Genomic DNA, 19,657 nt, shown 5'->3' on the forward strand with positions numbered 1-19,657 from the left:
CGCCACCTTGCTGCTCTTAAAATGCATCGGCCGGCTTGGCCCCAGCACAGGCGTTTTCCCCCTGCCCCCCGGGAGGGGACTTTAAACACCTTGGCCCCCACGCCTCTTTGATAAGTTTAGGTTATCAAACTACAAACTTCCCAATGAAAGAATATACTATAGTAATTTATAGTAAATTCTATAGTGTTTAGAGCTATGCAAACTGTGTTATACTGTATAGTATTTAAACACTTGGGTAATGATTGCTGCAGCTGTATCTATAGGGGCATTACCAACCTACGTCACACATGATGTCACACGCGTTCAACCGCGCATACCAGTTGCAAAAAGAGACTGGTTGCAACAGCAAACATGTCGTGTTCTTCGGTAGGATGCCAAAATCGTAAGTCCAAAAATAGGAAACTTAACTTTTACCGTACACCACACTGCGTTAAATGCCAACCGCAGATGTCTTTGGCTAACAGCTATCAGAAGAGCTGAATGTAGTGAGGACCTAATTAAAAATGCTGGACTCGGCTGTTCTCATTTTATATCAGTAAGTTAAGGTTAAGGGAACTTAAGAGGTAAGTTCAGGCTATGCTGAATCAGACACATTACTTGTTTTTGATTGCAGCAATGATTTCAGCAAAAACAGTTCAATATGGTGAATTAAACTGCGGATACTACATGCTAAGAAAGAAATGTAAACATGTACGTTCACACACCCTGCTGTACAAGTGCAGTTCGCTGTCAGAATGCATTAGTTTTGCTTGTTTAATGATTACCCAGGCCTTGTACAGCTCCGTCTTCTTTCCTTGTCTTTAGCTAGGCAGAACCTCGAGTTTTAGCACTACAAAGTTTTGAATCTGGTAATCATGGAGCATTATTTCTTGCACATGACCACACAGAACAAAATTGTAGGCATCTAAACACTTATAAGCTTTAACTTCTCTCTTTTTAAAACACTTGGAGTGTCAATAAGATTGTATATTTGGGGCTGGATGCTTGGCCATTGCGTCTTATCCAATATGGGAGGGTGCTAATGCAAATGGACCTGTCAGATGAACGCCGCTCACTTTAACGCTAGTTTTGCAGAATTACTGTGCTTATCACTGGGTGTCGAGCTGTTATAATATGCTGAAAGCATTATGTACGTAATAAACTTAATATGTAATTAATATAACTTATCTCTGATACAACAACAAACTCTCAACTGCATCGGATGTCATTACCTCACTGCATAGATATATACATTCGCCTGGCCTATTGTTGTCTATTGGACGGAATGCGTCAATAGCGCCGCCATCTTGCTACAGGGTAGCGCTTCTTTGAAATGAATGCGGGACCAAGGTACAGTGGAGGACTGTGGCCATCCAAAGCCAGAGATATACACATATACACATATATCTACGATCGGGAGTTTTCCTGGATGTTAGTATGTAATTTTTTTTTTCTAATTATGAAAATGATAATTTTACATCACTTTTCTACATTGATGGATCAGTGACCGCACAGGCATTCCTGACAAAAAGCTTGTGTTTGTGTGTACAGAAATGTACTATCCACCCTCCCTGTTAAATTTGACCTAATCATGTCCTGAAACACAGCTCCTCTCCTGCTTTCACTTCTCTTGCTGACGGATGGAGCGACTCGTTTGTGAATGAATCCCGTTATGAACGACTCGTTCACTAGCCGACAATAATACAAGTTTCTGGCAGGGCAGCATCTCGTTGTCATATTTCTTTTGCATTATTTGCTGATTTTATTCAACAAAACTAGCATAAGCCGAGTGTTTAGTGCGAGTTGGAGATGCTTTGCCGTATGGTGAATGCAGTAAGTGACCTAAGTCCATTTTGGAATTAAAATTAAATTAGAACCCCTGCTGAAAATGCTTAAACTAGCCTAGGCTGGTTGGCTGGTTTTAGCTGGTCGACCAGGCTGGTTTTAGAGGGGGTTTGGCCACTTCCAGGCTGGTTTCCAGCCATTTCCAGCCTGGTCTTAGCTGGTCAGGCTGGGAGATAACCAGCTTAAACCAGCTTGACCAGCCTAGCCAAGCTGGGAGTCCAGCCAAAACCAGCTATATCCAGCTTAAACCAGGCTGTTCAAACTGGTTTTAGCTAGATTTGGCTGGTCATTTTCCAGCCTGACCAGCTAAGACCAGGCTGGAAATGGCTGGAAACCAGCCTGGAAATGGCCAAAACCCCTCTAAAACCAGGCAACCAGCCTAGGCTGGTTTAAGCTGGATTTTTCAGCAGGGACAGCATATTATATGTCTGTAAAACAATTAAAAGTGCTGATGATTGTGATAGTAAGTGTTGTATTGTCGTCTTTTAGGTTGTATCTCAGTTTTAATGCGCTTTTTAAATAAATAAGTAAAAAACAAAGCAGCTGCTTGCCATCATGACAACAATGAGATCCAATGAAAGACCGATCGCTTTCACTCCAAAATGGCGGAATAACGGGGCTGTTGCTGGGCACTGCTGTTGCAATGGAACGTTCTATTGAGTGTGGCCTCTCGGTCATTCTGCTCTTGGGTAATACTATAACGTTAACATTAGGTTTTTAAACTGGTATGCGCATTGTTAATGTTACTATAGTGCATGAGTTACCATAGCAACTATAAAGTCACTTCAGCAGATTAACTCAAGTACTAGCATGAATCAAAAACACTAATAATTACGATGTTATTGTCATGTTGTTTCATAAAGAAACTTTCTGAAGCCAACATAAAGCTGCAGGAGTTTTGAGAAATAAAGCCATAGTGTAAAGAACAGCATAAGCATTTAGAAGAGAGAGAAAAGTAACCTGCAGTAAGTCTGATGTAATGCTGAGTGTGTGTCCTTATATATAAATCAACAACAGAAGCTGAGTTGAAAAGAGCAGTACTGAATGGAGGTCTGTAGCTATGGAGATTCCAAACACTGCAGCTGTCAGTCACTCACAGTTCAGTCTGAACCTCACAAGGACATCCACTGACTCCTCGTACAATAACACCCTGTGCTGTTTTACTTTATTTCTGATTCCTGCGCCGGGATAATATTGTTATCTGTGTGCTGTATTGTGCGCGCGCACGATCTGCTGTTCATCACGCACGAGCTTCACAACACAACGACACAAGAGATCGGAGAGTGTGGAGGTAAAACAATATTAACCTGATTATTAACTATTATTAACTGATGTGCTTAAAAGTCCACTGAATTGTTAGGTTGTTGCTGTTACTGTAAAATCATAATGATAAACAACGGATATTGAATCTTGGTTGTTGTACTGGTATAGATTGACGTCTATAAACCTTTTTGAAAAGGAATATTTGGATCAATTTCTCAGTGAATATAGCTAATTGTTGCGGCATTTAAACAAAAAAGCTTTATTAAACGGTTATATTCATATATCATATATATTTAGTTAAATTCGTTAAAATAAGACTTTGGCCAACATCTTTAGGAATAAAAATATATGTTTACTTCCAACAAATTATTGTGTATATATATATATATATATATATATATATATATATATATATATATATATATATATAAATTTGATATTAACTAAATTTGATATATTTTTATGTTTCCATTGATTTCTTTTCCGGTTAATTTAGGCTACATTTCATTCGGATGTTAAAAATATTAATGTTTGGTGTACTGATTTTTGGACTGTGATCGTAAGTTAATATGTTATTAGTTACAGTTTTGGCTTTGGTTCTGACTGATCAAAAGTATATGAACAAATAAATATATTATTGTAAAACATCTTATTAAAACTTTAAATAGCCATGTGAGCTCAATTACATTTTATTTTCCCCCGGATTTATATATATTGAGTTCACTTGAGTGCAAATGAAACTTAATTTTGGACTACTTAAAATAATATAATATAATATAATATAATATAATTAGTTAGTAAAAAAATACTTAAAACTTAACTTTTATATGCTAAAAATATACTGCTAATTTAGTAAACTTACATAGACTTTAGTATACTTACTACATGAAGTACACAATATAAAATATTATAATATGTGTATATTAGTATACTTAATCCATTGGCAGATTATTTAGCTTGTTTTAAGAAAAAACGCACTTAAGTTTGACATTTTTAATTGCTGCACAATATTTGTTGAATAATATGATCTAGTTTAACAGACCAACAATACAGTGTTTTGTTCCTAGTCCAAATATAAAATTTAATCTATCTTAAATCAAGACTTGTCTTGGTTTACTTGGTGTACTTGTCTAGAAAATGCTCAATTAACCAGAGTAGAGAAGAGACATCTGACCATTTAGAGCAGGGCAGTCATCTAACCAATCAGAGTGGAATAGGCCCATCTGACCAATCAAGTCAGAGCAAAGCCATCTAGCCGATTAGAGCATAGTGGATCCATCTGGGCAATCAGAGCAGAGTAGAACCATTTGACCAAATGGAGCATAGATCCATCAGACTCATTAAAGTAGAGTACAGCCATCTGACCAATCAGAGCAGGGTAGAGCTATCTGACCAATCAGAGCATTGTAGATCCATCTGATCAACCAGAGCAGAACAGAACCTTCTGATTAACCAGATCCTAGATGCATCTGACCAATCAGAGCTCTTTTACGATCCATCAGACTCATCAAATCAGAGTAAAGCCATCTAGCCAATTAGAGCATACTAGATCCATCTGAGCATCGAGAGCAGAGCCATCTGACCAATCAGAGCAGAGCAGAGACATCTGGTTATTTGTAGTAATCCGACCAATCAGAGCAGAATAGGGCCATCTGACCAATTAGAGCAGAGCAATCATCATTTAGCCAAGCAGAGCATACTAGATCCATTTGAGCAACCAGAGCAGAGCTTTCTGACCAATCAGAGCAGAGCAGAGTCATTTGACCTGAGTAGAGATGAGACAACTGACTAATTAGAGCAGAGGAGAGTTATCAGACCAATCAGAGGAGAACAGGGACATCTGGCCAATCAAATCAGAGTAAAGTCATCTAGCCAATTAGAGCATAGTAGATCCATCTGAGCATCCAGATCAGAGCCATCTGACCAATCAGAGCAGAGCAGAGTCATTTGACCAGAGTACAGCAGAGTTATCAGACCAATCAGAGGAGAACAGAGATATCTGACCAATCAGAGCAGAGCAAAGTCATTTGACCAGAGTAGAGATGAGACAATTAGATGAGACTAATTAGAGTAATCCGACCAATCAAAGCAGAATAAAGCCATCTCACCAATCAAATCAGAGTAAAGTCATCTAGCCAATTAGAGCATAGTCGATCCATCTGAGCATCCAGATCAGAGCCATCTGACCAATCAGAGCAGAGCAGTCATTTGACCAGAGTACAGCAGAGTTATCAGACCAATCAGAGAAGAACAGAGATATCTGACCAATCAGAGCAGAGTCATTTGACTAATTAGATTGGAGTAGTGTCTTCTGACCAATCAGAGCACTGTATGCATTCGTAGAACAGGGTTTAGAGAAATCATATCCATGAACCAGCCATTCCAGACTCTGAGTAAAGAGCTGCTGCTGCAGTGTAAGGCAGTTAAACATTTGTGTTTGTTCTCTGTATTTTGACCTTGAATTGATGTGAACCTCTTGTACGAAACCAACAAAACATAATAAGTAACATTTCAAACATCTTAATAGGGTCTTTTAATCATGCATATTTTTAGTGAGTGAGCCTTGGTTTTCTTGTGTGTGTGCGTGACGAGTCTCCTGTGATCTGGAGCTCCTGCAGAGGCTGATGGAGAGCTCAGAGGACTGGCTGAAGTCCAGCGGTCTGTCTGTGTCTGACCTGCTGTCTCTCTGCACAACTGATGCTCCAGTGTGAGTTTACTGCACATCCCTACATGACACAATGTCTAAAATCAGTGCTGTTTGAGTTTTAAAGAGGGCCTGCTATGCAAAAGTATTATTTATAAGGGGTTTAAACACTGTTGTGTGGCAGAAGTCCAGCTTCTAAGGGTCAAAATGTATATTTATTTGTATTTTTTAATAATCTCACTTGATAATAACAGTCTGCAGAAACACTTTGATTGACATTCTCCTTTTATACATGTCATCAGAGGGGGGAAAGCCCCGCCCACTAGTGACCTTCTCGCCCTAATTAGCATTGGACGTTAGCCTTGTTTTTGAATCTGCCACTATGCTAACACATAGGCATTTGTAGCTCCGCCCTCTTGAAAACAGCACAATCTCATTTGAATTTAAAGCAACAGTCACCAAAACAACACAATTAGGATCGAAGCCTAAAAGGGGCGGTTTCAGAGTTATACAAGATTATTTGTGAACTATTTTGAATTGAAGTGTGTTGCGTGTCTGTCTCTGTGTGTATATATATATATATGTGTGTGTGTGTGTGTGTTTATTTGTGCTGCATGTGCATACGTCTGTGCTTGTCTATGTCTGTATGTGTGTATGTGTTTCTGTATCCGTGTGTCCATGTCTGTTTGTGTGTATATGTACATATGTGTGTGTGTGCATGATTGTTTGTATGTGTGCATATATGTTGTTGTGCATGTATATGTAAATGTGCACGTGTGTGCGTGCTTGTCTGTTTGTATGTGTATGTGCTCGCGCATGTCTGTGTGATTGCATGCATGCATGCTTGTGTGTATATGTGTGTTGCGTGTGTATATTAATTTGAGTGTGTGCATGCTTGTCTGTGTGTGTGTGCACGCACATGTGTCTTGCGTGTGTTTATGTATGTGCATATATGTGTGTGTAGAATGTGTGTGCATGCTTGTCTTTGTGTGTGCACGCATGTGTGTTGTGTGTGTCTGAATTTGTGTGTGTATGTGCGTATGTGCTTGCATGCTTGCTTGACTGTGTGTTTGCATGTGTGTTGTGTGTGTGTGTGTGTGTGTGTGTGTGTGTGTGTGTATGCATGCATGCATATTTTTCTGTGCTATGTGCACACATGTCTTGCGTGTGTGTGTATATGTGTGTGTGTGTGTGTGCATGTGCATATATTTTTTGTGTGTATGTGAGTGTGTGCATGCTTCTCTGTATGTTTACGCGCGTGTGTGTATTGCATGCACGTGTGTGTATGTGCGTATATTTTTGTGCACATATTTGTGTGTGAGCGAGTGTGGGCGTGCATGCTTGTCTGTGTGTGTGCGCATGTATGTTGCATGTTTGTGTGTGTATGCATGCTTGTCTGTATGTGCTGTGTGTGTCTTGCGTGTATGTGTATATGTGTGTGTATGTGCATATATTTTGTGCTTATATTTGAGTGTGTGTGTATGTGTGTGTGTTTGTGTGTTGCATGTGTATATGTCCAAATATCTTTGTGCGTGTACATGATTGTCTGTGTGTGTGTGTGTGTGTGTGTGTGTGTGTATGTATAAGTGCATGTGTGTGTGTGCTTGTCTGTATGTATGTGCTCGCGCATGTCTGTGTGCGTGCATGCATGCTTGTGTGTATGTGTGTTGCTTGTGTATATGTATATGAGTGTGTGCATACTTGTGTGTGTGTGTGTGTGTGTGCGCGCACAAGTGTCTTGTGTGTGTTTATGTATGTGCGTATATGTGTTTAATGTGTGTGCATGCTTGTCCTTGTGTGTGCACGCATGTGTGTTGCGTCTGTCTGAATATGTGTGTGTATGTGAGTATGTGCTTGCATGATTGCTTTACTGTTTGCGTGTGTGTGTATGCATGCATGTTTTTGTGTGTTATGTGCGCACGTCTTGCGTGTGTGTGTGAGTGTGTGTGTGTGTATGTGCGTATATTTTTGTGCATATTTTTGCATGTGTGTGTGTGTGTACATGCGTGTCTTGCGCGCGCGTATGTGTGTTGCATGCATGTGTGTTTGTGAGTATATTTTTGTGCCTATATCTGTATGTATGTATGTATGTGTGTGTGTGAGTGTGGTCGTGCATGCTTGTCTGTGTGTGTGCGCGCATGTGTGTATGCATGCTTGTCTGTGTGTGCTGTGTGTGTCTTGCGTGTAGGTATGAGTATGTGCGTATATATGTGTATGTGTTTTAAATGCATGTGTGTGTATGTGCATTTATTTTTGTGCTTATATTTGCGCGCGCGTGTGTGTGTGTGTGTGTGTGTGTGTGTGTGTGTGTGTGTGTGTGTGTGTGTGTGTGTGTGTGTGTGTGTGTGTGTGTGTGTGTGTGTGTGTGTGTGTGTGTGTGTGTGTGTGTGTGTGTGTGTGTGTGTGTGTGTGTGTGTGTGTGTGTGTGTGTGTGTGTGTGTGTGTGTGTGTGTGTGTGTGTGTGTGTGTGTGTGTGTGTGTGTCAGCTCAGAGACCGGATCGGGGCTGAGCAGACAGCTGCAGATCAGCAGTGAGTCTCTGGCTCAGTTTGAGGAGCAGCTTTACATGTGAGCATCTTCTTCTTCACTCCACTGCACTCATCAGGAACACACTTCATCATCCTCACAGAAAGACGCTGTAAGAACATCACGCTCAATCATCTACCCATCTCTGAATGTTCTGATGGGTTTTTCTTGATTAAGCAGACACTAAGGGAACACTCTGTTTTCTCATTTCACAAACACTGTGAGCACATCACAGAAAGAACAGGCTCATCCAAAACTGTCAGATCTAGCTAAAAGATTTCAAAAATAAACAGTGTTTAACTAATATAATTGTTATATAATCACCATTCAATCAATTTCTTTACAGCTTAGTCCCTTTATTAATCAGGGGTCGCTTTAGCGGAATGAACCACTAATTATTCCAGCATGTTTTACGCAGCGGATGACCTTCCAGCCACAACCCAGTACTGGGAAACACCCATACACTCTCACATTCACACACATACACTACGGCCAATTTAGATTATTCAATTCTCCTAAAGTGCATGTGTTTGGACAATGGGGGAAACCAGAGCACCCGGAGGAAACCCACACCAATACAAGGAGAACATGCAAACCCCTCACAGAAATGCCAACTGGCCCTGCAGGGACTCGAACCAGTGACCTTCTTGCTGTAAGATGGCCAGGGCTGGCGCGTTCATAGAGGTCCATAGAGGTCTATAGAGGCGACCTAGGCGGCCGCCTAGGGCACCAGAATAGAGAGGGCGGCGTCCCTGACACTACCCTCACCTCTCGCGCCCTCAGTTATATCCGCGTCCAGGGCGGTGGCCGCGACACTACCCTCATCACCCGCGCCCTTAGTTATTTCCGCGTCTAGGGCAGCAGAATAGAGAGGGCGGCGTCCGCGACACTACCCTCCTTACCCGCGCCCTTAGTTACATCCGCATCTAGGGCGGCGTCCGCGACACTACCCTCATCGCCCGCGCCCTTAGATATATTCGCGTCTAGGGCAGCAGAAAAGAGAGGGCGGCGTCCGCTACACTACCCTCATCACCTGCGGCCTTAGTTGTATCCGCGTCTAGGGTGGCAGAATAGAGAGGGCGGCGTCCGCGACACTACTCTCATCACCTGCGCCCTTAGTTATATTCGCGTCTTGGGTGGCAGAATAGAGAGGGCGGCATCTTTGACACTACCCTCATCATCTGCCCCCTTAGTTATATCCGCGTCTAGGGTGGCATCCGCGACACTACCCTCATCACCCGCGCCCTTAGTTATATTCGCGTCTAGGGCGGCAGAATAGCGAGGGTGGCGTCCGCGACACTACCCTCATCACCCGCGCCCTTAGTTATATCCGCGTCTAGGGCGGCAGAATATAGAGGGCGGTGTCCGCGACACTACCCTCATCACCCGCGCCCTTAGTTATATTCGCGTCTAGGGCGGCAGAATAGAGAGGGTGGCGTCAGCGACACTACCCTCATCACCCGCGCCCTTAGTTATATTCGCGTCTAGGGCGGCAGAATAGAGTGGGCGGCGTCCGCGACAGCTCCCTTGCCCCCATCAGCCCCCCCCTCACTTTAGGGTTGTGGGCAGCGTGACCGTACTTTGCCTAGAGCGGCAGTTCAGCTTGCTTCGGCCACCTAGAAGCCAATATGTTATATGGTTTATTACAGAACTAGCCAATCAGAACTATTGTGAGATCCACCAATGACGAATCACAGCCATCCAATTAGTTCCTCATGGTCAAGCTGAAGACCACATTGAAGCAGAAAAGGCCACTTCAGTTTCAGATCAACGTCGTTGTTAATGGATGCTCTGTTCTGTTTTTCAGTGCCATCGAGACGCACCATGATCGAATTAAGTGGCTCGGTCAAGGAAGCAGGAAGGTAATCTGGATTGTAATAAAAATATACAGATTATTTAATTTGACCTTCTCATCCATGGTGTTCAGTTTGATATTTAATTTATTGATAAGTTAAAAGAAAGGAAGGACCATTTTCTCCTTATAGACAGTTTCAATGTGGCCCATGAACACTTTGTGCTTGTTGAACTATTTCATATGCAACAAGAGGAAGTTTAATCATAGCTTAACATTAAAACAGCTTATAACATTATTTATTAACAGTTTAATCCAGAAGTTTACATACACTATATAAAAGGGCACATAACCATAGAACCATGCGACTAAACGTTTTCTCTTTTAGATAAGTTCGGATTATCACATTTGTTTCTGTTATGTTTAATAGCAGAATAACGAGAGAGATATTTTTGAGAAATTGTTATAACTTTTCTTGAAAGTCAAGTTTACATACATAAAGATTATTGTGCCTCTGAAAAGCTCAGATGATGGTGTCAAGGTTCTGGAAGTTTCTGATTGGCTAATTGACAACATCTGAGTTAATTGGAGGCACAACTGTAGAATAGTATTGAAGGAAAACCTCAAACACACTGCTTCCTTGTGTGACAACATGGGAAAACCAACAAGCCAGAATCAATAAAAAAGCCAGATTACAACTTGCTAAATTACACTGGGAAACATACACATTTTTGGAGACATGTCCTGTGGTCTGATGGAGCTAAGATTGACTTGTTTGGCCATAATGACCAGTGTTACATTTGGAGGACAAAGTGGAAAGCTTACAAGCCTAGGAACACCATCCTGACTGTGAAGTATGGGGACGGCAGCATCATGTTGTGTGGCTGTTTTGCTGCAGGAGGGACTGATTCACTTCACAGCATAGATGGCATCATGAAGAAAGAACATTATGGAGAAATACTGAAGCCACATCTCAAGACATCAGCCAAGAAATTTACCCTTGACCACAAATGGGTCTTCTGCCAAATGAGTTAAAATGTGCTTTAAGGACAACAGAGTGAATGTTTTGGAGTGGCCATCACAAAGCCCTGATCTCAATCCTATAGAAGATTTGTGGGCAGAGTTGAAAAAGCTTGTGCGAGCAAGACAGCCAACAAATCTGACTCAGTTGCACCAATTCTGTCAGGAGAAATGGGTCAAAATTCCTTCAAACTATTGTGAGATTCTTGTGAAAGGATACCCAAAACTTTTGACCAAAGTTATACAGTTTAGAGTATGTAAAGCAGGAAATATGTTAAGACCATTGTTATTGTTTACATTCCTCAAAATGGTCTATAGTGGACTTCCAAACCTCCAAACCACAGTTTAAATACAGCTTCAATGACACTTGGTGATCGCAGGTCAGGAATAAAAGTCTTACCCAGAGAAACGATCGACCATTTTCTGAAATAAAATGCACATTTATCATATATAAACACAAAAACTCAGGCACAACCCTGACGATAAAGAAGTATACTGTAAGTTAATTTTATTTTAGTATACTTAAAGTGATACAGTGAAGGAAATGATTCATTTAAAATCAACGACTTATGTAAAATCAGCTCATACAACACAATTCTTGAGTTTTTGTTTTGGGATCACTTAATTGTTTCATGTTTAATCCACCTAAATTTATAAGAATGAAGTTAAAATTAATTCCTTTGTTGGCAAAATAATCTAGTTGTTAGTGCGCCAACATATGGTGCAGTAGCACGTCAGGGCATCCCGAGTCCAGGCTCAAGGACATTTCCCAATCCTACCCCTCTTTCTCTCGCTCTCACTTCACTTCCGGTCTCATTACTGTCCTATCTAATGAAGGCAAAACGGCCCAAAATAAATCTTAAAAAAAAATAAAAAATTAATTTCTTCATGTTGTCCCAACAAAAATTGGTTATGTGTAACAGCATTCCTTTTAAAGTGTATTCTAGTGTACTATTGTAATAATAGTAATAACTGGAATACACTTCTTTGGAAGTGGCTTGTAAGTTAAAACAACTGATCACCATAGAAGTTCAACATGTGGAGAAAAGTAATGCATGTTTTCCTTAAAAAACAAATTATAGGGCTGAAAAAAGAAAGAAGGGGATGGGAAAAAATCAATGCCAAAAGTATTAAAATAAAAAAAGCTTGGCTGCGTCCGGAACCGCCTACTACTCAGCAGGTACTGCATTTGGATTTAAACATACTACTCACCCGTTAGAAAAGTGCATTCTTTACAGTATGAATGTGAGCAGTATGAATGGAATTCGGACGTACTACATCCGCCATTTTGTCATGATCCCGTGACCTACCTGCATCAGTTGCGTCGCTTCAGTCCCATTCATGAATTCTCTTGCGGGGCATCATTGGATAGCGCAGTGTGTATGGGATGCGCACTTCAGAATCTCGCCAAAAGTAGTAAGTCATCTGGGTACTTCTCGCACACTGATTTTCGAATTCTATGAATTCGGACATACTACTCGGCTCGCATACTGATTTTAGCGTACTGTATAGTATGGAAGTATGCAGTTTCAGACGCAGCCCTTGTCAAATAGCACTAACAGAAAAAAATAATTTATTTGAAATAGCAAGTGCAAAATTTAAAAATTCATATTCAACTTCCCGATTTCACCTCCAAAATATTAAATTCTCTTTAAAAATACAATATTCAAAAGCTAATTTTCAGTTCATTTTATTTCAGTTTAAAAATTCGCTTCCATAAAATCAGCTGTTAAATTTCGAGATTACATCAGGGAACTGCAGGAAAAGCTATCTGCAGATTTTGGTAACGCTGTAAGGTTGAATCTGTGGTGTGTTTTGATCCGTCAGGTGTTTGGTGTGGTGAGCGGATCTCATGTCGCGGTGCTCGTTGACTCGTCTGATATGAACTGCTCTACAGACAGACTAGCGGATCTACAGAAGAGGCTCTTAGTAAGATCCCACATGAGTCACTGCTTCAACACGGTGCTTTATTTAGCTCATTTAATGAATTACACTGCTCATTTGCTGCTTTTCTTTCCTCACCGTACACCATCAAAGGCTCTCATTGAGGAGCAACTGCGCTTCAAAAAACAGCTGTATCTTCTGTCCTTCGGCTCAGAGGTCAGCAGCCTTTGGGACGAACCAAAAAATACTTGTCCACTGAGGTGAGTGAGGACATTTCTGTTGAGGCACAAGTTATGTACGTGGCTCGTTCTAGAATTGGCAACACATTTCAAGCATTTTACAGTCATTTTTTCATTAACCGAAGTTAAATAATGCAACATACAAAACATTTGATTATTAATTGGTGTTTAACTTAGTGATAAACTAGCAGAGTTGACATTTTCCCATACCTGTCAACAATGTAATGTAAAAATAGGGCATAAATTAACCTCATTAACCTTTTTCTTCACTGTAGAGCTCTGCATTTAAGCCCGAGCCTATCTGGGATCAACTTTTTATATCTGGACCCTAGGGCTGGGTTTTGGGCCAATTTTTATGTCATAGCAAGCACACATATCGGGCCTCAGGCCTGCATTAGAAGGAAAAAAAATCTTTTAATGAGATCTAAAGCGTGCGGTCCAGAAGTGCCAGTGTTGCCTTGTGTATAGAGATTTCCAGCCACGAGCAATGAAGAAGATAAAGAGAAAAATTGGCAATGGCGAACTTAAAACTAAAACTAAAACAGAAAGCACAGAACAGATTCACATTTAGGATAGGGAGGAACGGCTCTTTAATGTTTATTGCCACCCTTCATTCATTCATTCATTTTCTTGTCGGCTTAGTCCCATTATTAATCCGGGGTCGCCACAGCGGAATGAACCACCAACTTATCCAGCAAGTTTTTACGCAGCGGATGCCCTTCCAGCCGCAACCCATCTCTAGGAAACATCTCTAGGAAACATCCACACACATATTCACACACACACTCATACACTATGGACAATTTAGCCTACCCAATTCACCTGTACTGCATGTTTTTGGACTGTGGGGGAAACCGGAGCACCCGGAGGTAACCCACACGAAGGCAGGGAGAACATGCACTCTCTACACAGAAGCGCCAGCTGAGCCAAGGTTCGAACCAGCAACCCAGCAGCCTTCTTGCTGTGAGGCGACAGCACTACCTACTGCGCCACTGCCTCGCCCGCCACCCTTCATAGCAAGATTAAAAATATGGGAGAAATATGGGAAAATAGCTTTATGGGATGATAGCGGGATACAATTGTAAAATACGGAAGAATCCCTGGAAAAAACGTGACGATTGACAGATATGCATTTTCCACCATTTTGTGCTTTAGCTCAAGATGCTAACCTCATCACATGGCACTTCTAAAACTGACTTTTATGTATTTTCATCATATTATTGTTTTTAAACATCAATGATGAGAAATTCAATGGTATATTAGGGTAACATAGTTAAACTCTATATACAAGATAATGAGAGAAAAATAATGACACGCCTCAATGCCTTCTAGAGTTTCCCGCCAGAGGAAGGGACATCAATTGGAGCAAGTCATGTTTTTTGCTGTCAGTGCTGTAAAGTCCAAATGGGGGCGAAGCAGTGGCGAAGCAGTGGCGCAGTAGGTAGTGCTGTCGCCTCACAGCAAGAAGGTCTCTGGGTGCTGGTTTGAACCTCGGCTCAGATTGCATTTCTGTGAGGAGTTTGCATGTTCTCCCTGCCTTCACGTGGGTTTCCTCTGGGTGCTCCGGTTTCCCCCACAGTCCAAAGACATGCGGTACAGGTGAATTGGGTAGGCTAAATTGTCCGTAGTGTATGAGGCCCAGATGACCGGCCAGCCGGAATGTGTAAAAAAGTTGTTATCATATGGACAAGTCTAAAATGGAGGACTTGTTCCAAAGAGCTGACCCTGCAACCACACGGGACTAAGGCCAAAGAAGAAGAAAAAGCGTGCTCTAAAGTCCAAATAAACTGGAAGCCGCAAACACTTTTCTTTTTTGTATTGTGATACAGTACCTAGAGAAGTGGAATATTAAATGAGAAAACAGTGGGAGTGGCTTATTTTTTCTACTGTGAGTTGATTGGAGGTTGTACCCCAAGTGAAAAAAACAGCTTAAACTAGCTTAAGCTGGTTGGCTGGTTTTAGCTGGTTGACCAGTTTGGTTTTAGAGGGGTTTTTGGCCATTTCCACCCTGGTCTTAGCTGGCCAGGCTGGAAAATGACCAGCTAAAACCAACTAAAACCAGCTTGACCAGTCTGGTTTTAGCTGGACATAGCTGGTTTTAACTGGGCTCCCAGCCTAGTTAGGCTTGGCAAGCTGGTTTTAGCTGGTCATCTCCCAGCCTGACCAAGCTGGAAACAGTTGGAATTCAGCCTTGAAATGACCAAAACCCTTCTAAAACCAGGCTTCTCAGCCAGTTAAAACCAGCCAACCAGCCTAGGCAGGGTTTTGCAGGGACAGTACACATTTCATTCAGAAACATCGAGAAACAGAGTTTACCCTAACATAAGGATAGACACAAAATGTATTTTTTATGACTAAAATGCCAAATATTAGATGTTTCACGCATACGTTTATTTAACGTTATTGTTTATTTACTTGTTCCTGGAGTGCCGGTGTCCTGCAGATTTTAGCTCCAACCCTAATCAAACACACCAATGCAATCTCACTGCAATTCGTAACTTGTTGCTCTAGTGGCTAATTCGTATGAATCCGTACGATCTAATTCGTACAATTTAGTACGATTTGCTCATCCCCCAATGATGGTTGGGGTTAGGGGTGGGGTTAGTTGCCACGCTTCCTTTTTAATATCGTACATTTTTGTACGACTGAACTCGTACGAATTCGTATGAATTAGCAACTAAACTGACAAAACGTAAAATACTTCAGTTTCCTCGTGAGATCAGGCTGAACACACCTGAACAAGCTAATTAAGGTGTTACTAGGTAGGTTTAAACACCCAGGCAGGTGTGTTGAGACATGATGGAGCAAAACCCTGCAGGGACACCGGCCCTCCAGGAACAAGATTGGTGACCCCTGCATTAGACTTTCTTGATATTAAAGCTGAACGTGAGGCATAGACAGTTAAAAGTAGGCATAGTACTGGGAGTTGTTACGTGAATATTTTCAAGACAAAACGTCCCTAAATAAACATACAAACATCCTTGTGTTATTTTTAAAACCGTTTCCTTAAAGTTTTTGTCCTTTTGGAAATATATTAGAAGGTTGATTTTGGAAATGCTAAATCAAGACCTCTGGGTAGAAGGATCGGCTCTACCAGGCCACTATTTTGATTAGCATGCTCGTCGTCTTTTTAGATAGACTGCTTGTTTTATTTTGGGTTCGTCATGAGGGATGAGTGGGCACATGTGAGAACTGTTTGTACTTGTAATAGACGCCAAGAAATCACTGGAGAGGAGGGGATGAAAGGACAGGAGAGGAAAAACGCTGAGATAATGAGAGAGGATGAAGGCCGTGTTTCTGACACCGATGAAATGCGTCTTCGAGACGTTTGTGTTTGAAGCATCGTGATGAAACAGCTCAAAGGCAGCACTGACAGAGAGATGCAGAGTAGTGGAAAGTGAATCTAAGCTAACAGAGCAGTATGTAGATATTAGTAGATACCACTCCTCAGACCAATCCTCACTTTATTTGCTTTATGCTCTCAGAAATAAAGGTCAGAGCTGTCACTGGGGCGGTATGCTTTCAAAAAGGGACATTTTTGTACATTTTAGGTTATAATATACACTTCAGGTGCTGATGTTGTACTTTTAGTGGCTGTTCACACTGATCATGCTTTTCAGTTCTGAGGAACGTGAGGCGAACCACACTGCCTTTGTTTGTTAACAAGGAAAAAAGAAGAGTGCTGTGCTTTTTATGTCGCTAGGCAACCACTGGATCAGCTGTATATTGTGCGCAAGCTCTGCTGTTAATATTTTTTAAATTGTAATATTGAATAGTATTATGATATTCGTTCATTCCGCTGTGGCGACCCTAGATTATTAAAGGGATATTCACAATTTGCAGTGTTGGGCAGCAGCGTCGCTACAAGTAGTGACTCTACTAGCTTAACTACATTTTTCAGTAGCGCAACGGCAGCATCGCTACTTTCCAAACAAAATAGCTTTTCAGTAGCGAAACACACAAGCACATTTGCTGATCGCAGATCAATAAGTGACGGCATCAACATTGACAGAGCTGTGAGGCCGGTGTCTAGCCCAGTGGTGGGCAAACTTTTTAGACCCGAGGGCCACACCAGGTTTTGCAAACGAAGGGCCATATGTCCAATTCTTTAAAAAGCTACTTTTATTTATAGTGACAGTATGCATGGTTTGTAATATCAGACATAAACATGTCACATTAACACAAAACAGATTTTTCTTTCAATATTATTAAGTCAAATTTACAAGTCAAATTAATTTGCACTGCTATTATATTTACTACCGTGTGCAATACTGCCATCACATGGCGTTCACTTGTAATTGCATCATTCATTTATTAATTCTGAACCAAGCCGTTACTCAGAAGCAGCATTTTAAAAACTCCCTCGAGGGCCGTATGAAAGTGTTCAGTGGGCCGCATATGGCCCGCGGGCCGTAGTTTACCCACCTCTGGTCTAGCCGCTGAAAGTAAATCCATTGCTGCATCCCAGTCCGCATACTATCCGTCCTAAATAGTATTTGAAAATAGAATTAGTATGTCCCAAACCATAGTATGTTAAAAAGAGTATGCCAGAGGTTCCCGGATTGTTTGCTATTTCTGGTACAAAAAAATTTGAGTGTAGAACTGTCTATACTGTCTAACCGCTGATATTGCCCACAATACATTGCGCGTTGGATGTGAATTGGATTGGAACTACAAACGCATGTGAAAAGTGTAAATAAACTACAAACATGATGGACGCGCGAGACCAACAGTAATGTACAGAGGCTTCGGTAAAGATGTCTGAATGACTGACAATATCTATAGCCCACTGGAGAATATTTAAATCGCAATATCTGTGTTATATTTCATCAGCAACAACAATACTGAACTCATATAGAGGAGCGTTTAGATGTCTGAATGTCTGAATGCAGAATTACCCAAAGACCTGAAGTCGACCAATTTGGCATTGTACGATGTCTATTATGTAACATTACGATGGATGATCGTCATGATGTGTGGGGGTGGGGGTGTGGGTCTGAAGAGCGAGGTGGGATCTGGGGCTGAGAAGGGTGCGCGACTTATTTGAGGACCGGGAGGGAGGCGCGCGATTTCCGGCAGATTATCACTTGTTTGCGGGCATTATGAGTCCCGCAAATGCATAGAGACTCCCGGAATTTCTGAGACACTTTGGATGTCTGAATATCAAGTTTAACAACTATAGTAAGACGCCATCAAGCGGTACACTTGATAAACTGTCCGACGTCTCTGAAACTCAGAGGAGCGCATGACAAGGGCTGTTTCTCAATATGCGTTCTTCGGCTATCTTGCATCCTCGTCTTCTTGTATAACGTCATGATCAGCTGACCAAGTTCAGTTCCAATACTCAAGACCGCAAGTACGGAGGACGCGTGAAACTTCCTGTATGTGTTCTTGATATCGAGGACGCACAGATGCAGACTTGAGCACTGAACTCGCTCTGGAAGTCCCAGAAGTCATTGCGACTGGAGATGACAAGCGCAGCATCTCAGTTCTCACAGGACGCGTTCTCTGCCCTCGTGGTCCCCTGAGTTAGTTCTTCCTAGGACACCTGGCAAGACCGGTTTCCCCAAGAACTCAAGTCTGTTCTCTGCACTCTTGGAATTGAGAAACAGCCACTGTGTGGCTGTGTGTGTATGTGTGTGTGTGTGTGGTCACGTGATGCCATTGTATGCCATTTTAACACTAAGATGTATTAGTGTAAACAGCGCCTAAGTGTGTATTGTTAGCGAGCAGGTTTGCGACGGAGACGGAGGATCGGCGATGTTGGCTCAGCATCCTGTTGTCTATTAGCCATCGGTGATGGAGGATGGCATCGTCTATCGGCCCAACCCTAGTGTATGGATGATTGACAGGGTGCATAACTAAGCAACACAACGATCTGTTAATATAGTATGTCCTAAAGCTTGCATACTCTTCTGTTGCACACTCGAAAGTATAAGTAACTTTTGCTTCACAAAAATAGTACATAATTTTAGGGCGTAGTACAAGTATGCGAATTGGGACGCAGCATATATGATGGCAAGAATGACTATTTCTTCTTCTTCCTATTTTTTAGGGGTCGACAACAAACTTTTTGGTGCGTTACTGCCACCTCTCACTTTGGGGTGAATTTCCCAAACAACGACATAGTTCGCGGATGAACTATCATAGTACAATGCATCATTTGGGAAAAGAATAATCTAGTGAGGGCGAATAAGTGGCGCAGTAGGTAGTGCTGTCGCCTCACAGCAAGAAAGTCGCTGGGTCGCTGGTTCAATCCTCGGCTCAGTTGGCGTTTCTGTGTGGAGTTGCATGGTTGCGGCTGGAAGGGCATTCGCTGCGTAAAAGCTTGCTGGATAAATTGGCGGTTCATTCTGCTGTGGCGACCCTGGATTAATAAAGGGACTAAGCCGACAAGATGAATGAATAAATAATCTAGTGATGAGTGTTTTCCAAAACCCATAGTTTCTCTGTGGCAGATCTATTA

The 19,657-nt window shown here is 41.7% G+C and overlaps 1 protein-coding gene across 8 annotated transcripts in view; it reads left to right on the forward strand.

The window, feature by feature from the left end:
- The first annotated feature begins 2,911 nt into the window (after nt 1-2,911).
- Nucleotides 2,912-19,657, forward strand: part of vwa3a (von Willebrand factor A domain containing 3A) — a 72,787-nt gene continuing 56,041 nt past the window's right edge. The window contains exons 1-6 of one of the 8 annotated variants that reach the window (XM_087245269.1): nt 2,912-3,115; nt 5,641-5,794; nt 8,218-8,298; nt 10,064-10,118; nt 12,896-12,997; nt 13,106-13,212. In XM_087245269.1, coding sequence (XP_087101395.1) covers nt 5,712-5,794; nt 8,218-8,298; nt 10,064-10,118; nt 12,896-12,997; nt 13,106-13,212 — 428 coding nt within the window. In that variant the 5' untranslated portion in view covers nt 2,912-3,115; nt 5,641-5,711. Of the gene's footprint in view, nt 3,116-5,640; nt 5,795-8,217; nt 8,369-10,063; nt 10,119-12,895; nt 12,998-13,105; nt 13,213-19,657 lie in introns of all 8 variants that reach the window. The other 7 variants (XM_087245272.1, XM_087245270.1, XM_087245275.1 and 4 more) reach the window with 7 other exon arrangements.

Source organism: Danio rerio, chromosome 3 (assembly GCF_052040795.2).
Source record: "Danio rerio strain M-AB ecotype USA chromosome 3, GRCz13ab, whole genome shotgun sequence".
NCBI lineage: Eukaryota > Metazoa > Chordata > Actinopteri > Cypriniformes > Danionidae > Danio > Danio rerio.